General features: G+C 32.2%; 1 protein-coding gene across 1 annotated transcript; it reads left to right on the top strand.

Moving 5' to 3' along the window:
- The first annotated feature begins 796 nt into the window (after positions 1–796).
- On the top strand, positions 797–1708 carry LOC120115332 (agamous-like MADS-box protein AGL80). The gene has a single exon (XM_039136060.1). The coding sequence runs from the start codon at positions 889–891 to the stop codon at positions 1642–1644; it is 756 nt and encodes a 251-aa protein (XP_038991991.1). The 5' UTR covers positions 797–888; the 3' UTR covers positions 1645–1708.
- Positions 1709–2023: the final 315 nt, after the last annotated feature.

Here is a 2023-nt window from a genome sequence, read left to right as displayed (position 1 = left end):
AGACACATGATGGTATCATATTATGAAAAAACAAAGCATGCATTTACTTTTTTTATGACTAAATATATTTGTCAAAACCAAAATATAATATTAAATAATACCGACATGAATGAATATAAATGTAATACTTTTATTCGATATTATATGTTTTATGTAAATACGTGAAATTATATCTGTATTACTCAATAAATTATACATATATTCTTATATATATATAGTTATATTTGCCATTATCAAACAAGTAAATTTAATTAATATAATAAGTATAGTTATATTTTTATTACTCACACATCAATTCTTATATATATATATATATATATATATATATATATATATATATATATATTTATATTTATATCTGTTATTATCAAATATGTAGATTTAATTAATATAATACATGTAATTATGTTTTTAATACTTAACAAAATATACATCTATTATTATATACATTATTATATCTGTTATTACGAAATAGATAGATTTAATTAATATCAATATGTTTATCATTTGATAATATATGATCTATATAAACACGTGATGGTATAATTTTATGACTAAAATAAATTATATATCTATTCCAAACTTTAATTGTTAGGAAAAACCCAAATCTAACGAACTCATCCAGTTTAATTCTCTATATAACAATACAGCTTTGATATCCCATGATATCTTTTACATACCAAAATTAGGGCTACTGATATTAATTTGACAAGATTTTCATGTTCATGCATTTCTTCACAAGAAAAAATGGATTTGAATGCTCCACAATCTTTTAATGATAACAACAAATCCCTTCAAGTCTATAAACAGCATAAATTAGCTGTTTGGGGTAAGAAATACACAAGAAAAGAAAAAGCTAAGAGTCCCAATACCTTTGGTTTCAAATCCATGACGAGAAAGAAAGTGAAGCTTGCTTATATTACCAATGACTCAGCAAGGAAAGCTACCTTCAAGAAAAGAAAGAAGGGTTTAATGAAGAAAGTGAGTGAACTCAGTACCCTGTGTGGGATCGACGCCTGTGCTATTATGTACAGCCCTTATGAGTCTCAACCCGAGATTTGGCCATCCCCCATGGGAGTTCAACGAGTGCTCTCCAAGTTCAGGAAGATCCCCGAGATGGAACAAAGCAAGAAGATGGTGAACCAAGAGACTTTCCTTACCCAAAGGATCACCAAAGCCAGTGAGCAGCTCAAGAAACAGTGCAAGGACAACCGGGAGAAGGAGATGACCCATGTCATGTTCCAGAACCTGATTGGAAAAGCCAGCCTCCACGGGTTAAACCTGATGGATTTGAACGATGTCGGGTGGTTGATCGATCAGAACCTCAAGGAAATCGACAAGAGGGTCGATTTACTTAGTAAGGCGTCTCATAATCCCCAAGGGTCTTCGTCTTCCGTGGCTACAACACCATCGGTGATGACAACGGTAATGCCTGAAGTAACGCCGGAGAATGTGCAAGCGGAGGCGGACAACAACATGGATTCGATGCAGAGGCAACATTGGATCATGGAGCTCATGAACAATAATAATCCGAAAAGTCATCTGGGATTTGGGGGTGATGAAATGATGTTCCCATTTGGGGATAACATTAACATCAACAACAATGCCCTTTGGTCCAATGCCTTTTTCCCATGGGAAAAATAGGGTTCCATTGCATTATTTGTTTGCATCTATCAAGGCAAAGTCTAAGGTATTTTATGATTTTATGTGATATTGATCCCAATCATTCCTCTTAAATCTGAAATCCCTAAATAAAGTCCTTTAGGATCCAAACATTATGATTTTTATATATATCATCACATGTTCTTTATTATTCTCTTAATTTGAAGTTTTTAATTGTTTACATTTTGACTTTGTCTTGCTGTGTGGTTTGTCTTGGTTGGCTTTCTTTAGTTTTGTTGTGTATTCAAAATTTGTCTTGGGGTTTTTTTTCAATGGGATTACTATTGTAATGTCCATTTTTAATGTATAAGAAATGCATCTCATACTAGTACCCCTACATAAACTTCTATTGGGACATGGA

This window comes from Hibiscus syriacus, unplaced genomic scaffold (assembly GCF_006381635.1).
Source record: "Hibiscus syriacus cultivar Baekdansim isolate YM2019G1 unplaced genomic scaffold, ASM638163v2 tig00110263_pilon, whole genome shotgun sequence".
Lineage (NCBI taxonomy): Eukaryota > Viridiplantae > Streptophyta > Magnoliopsida > Malvales > Malvaceae > Hibiscus > Hibiscus syriacus.
This window is presented reverse-complemented; position numbering and strand designations above follow the sequence as displayed.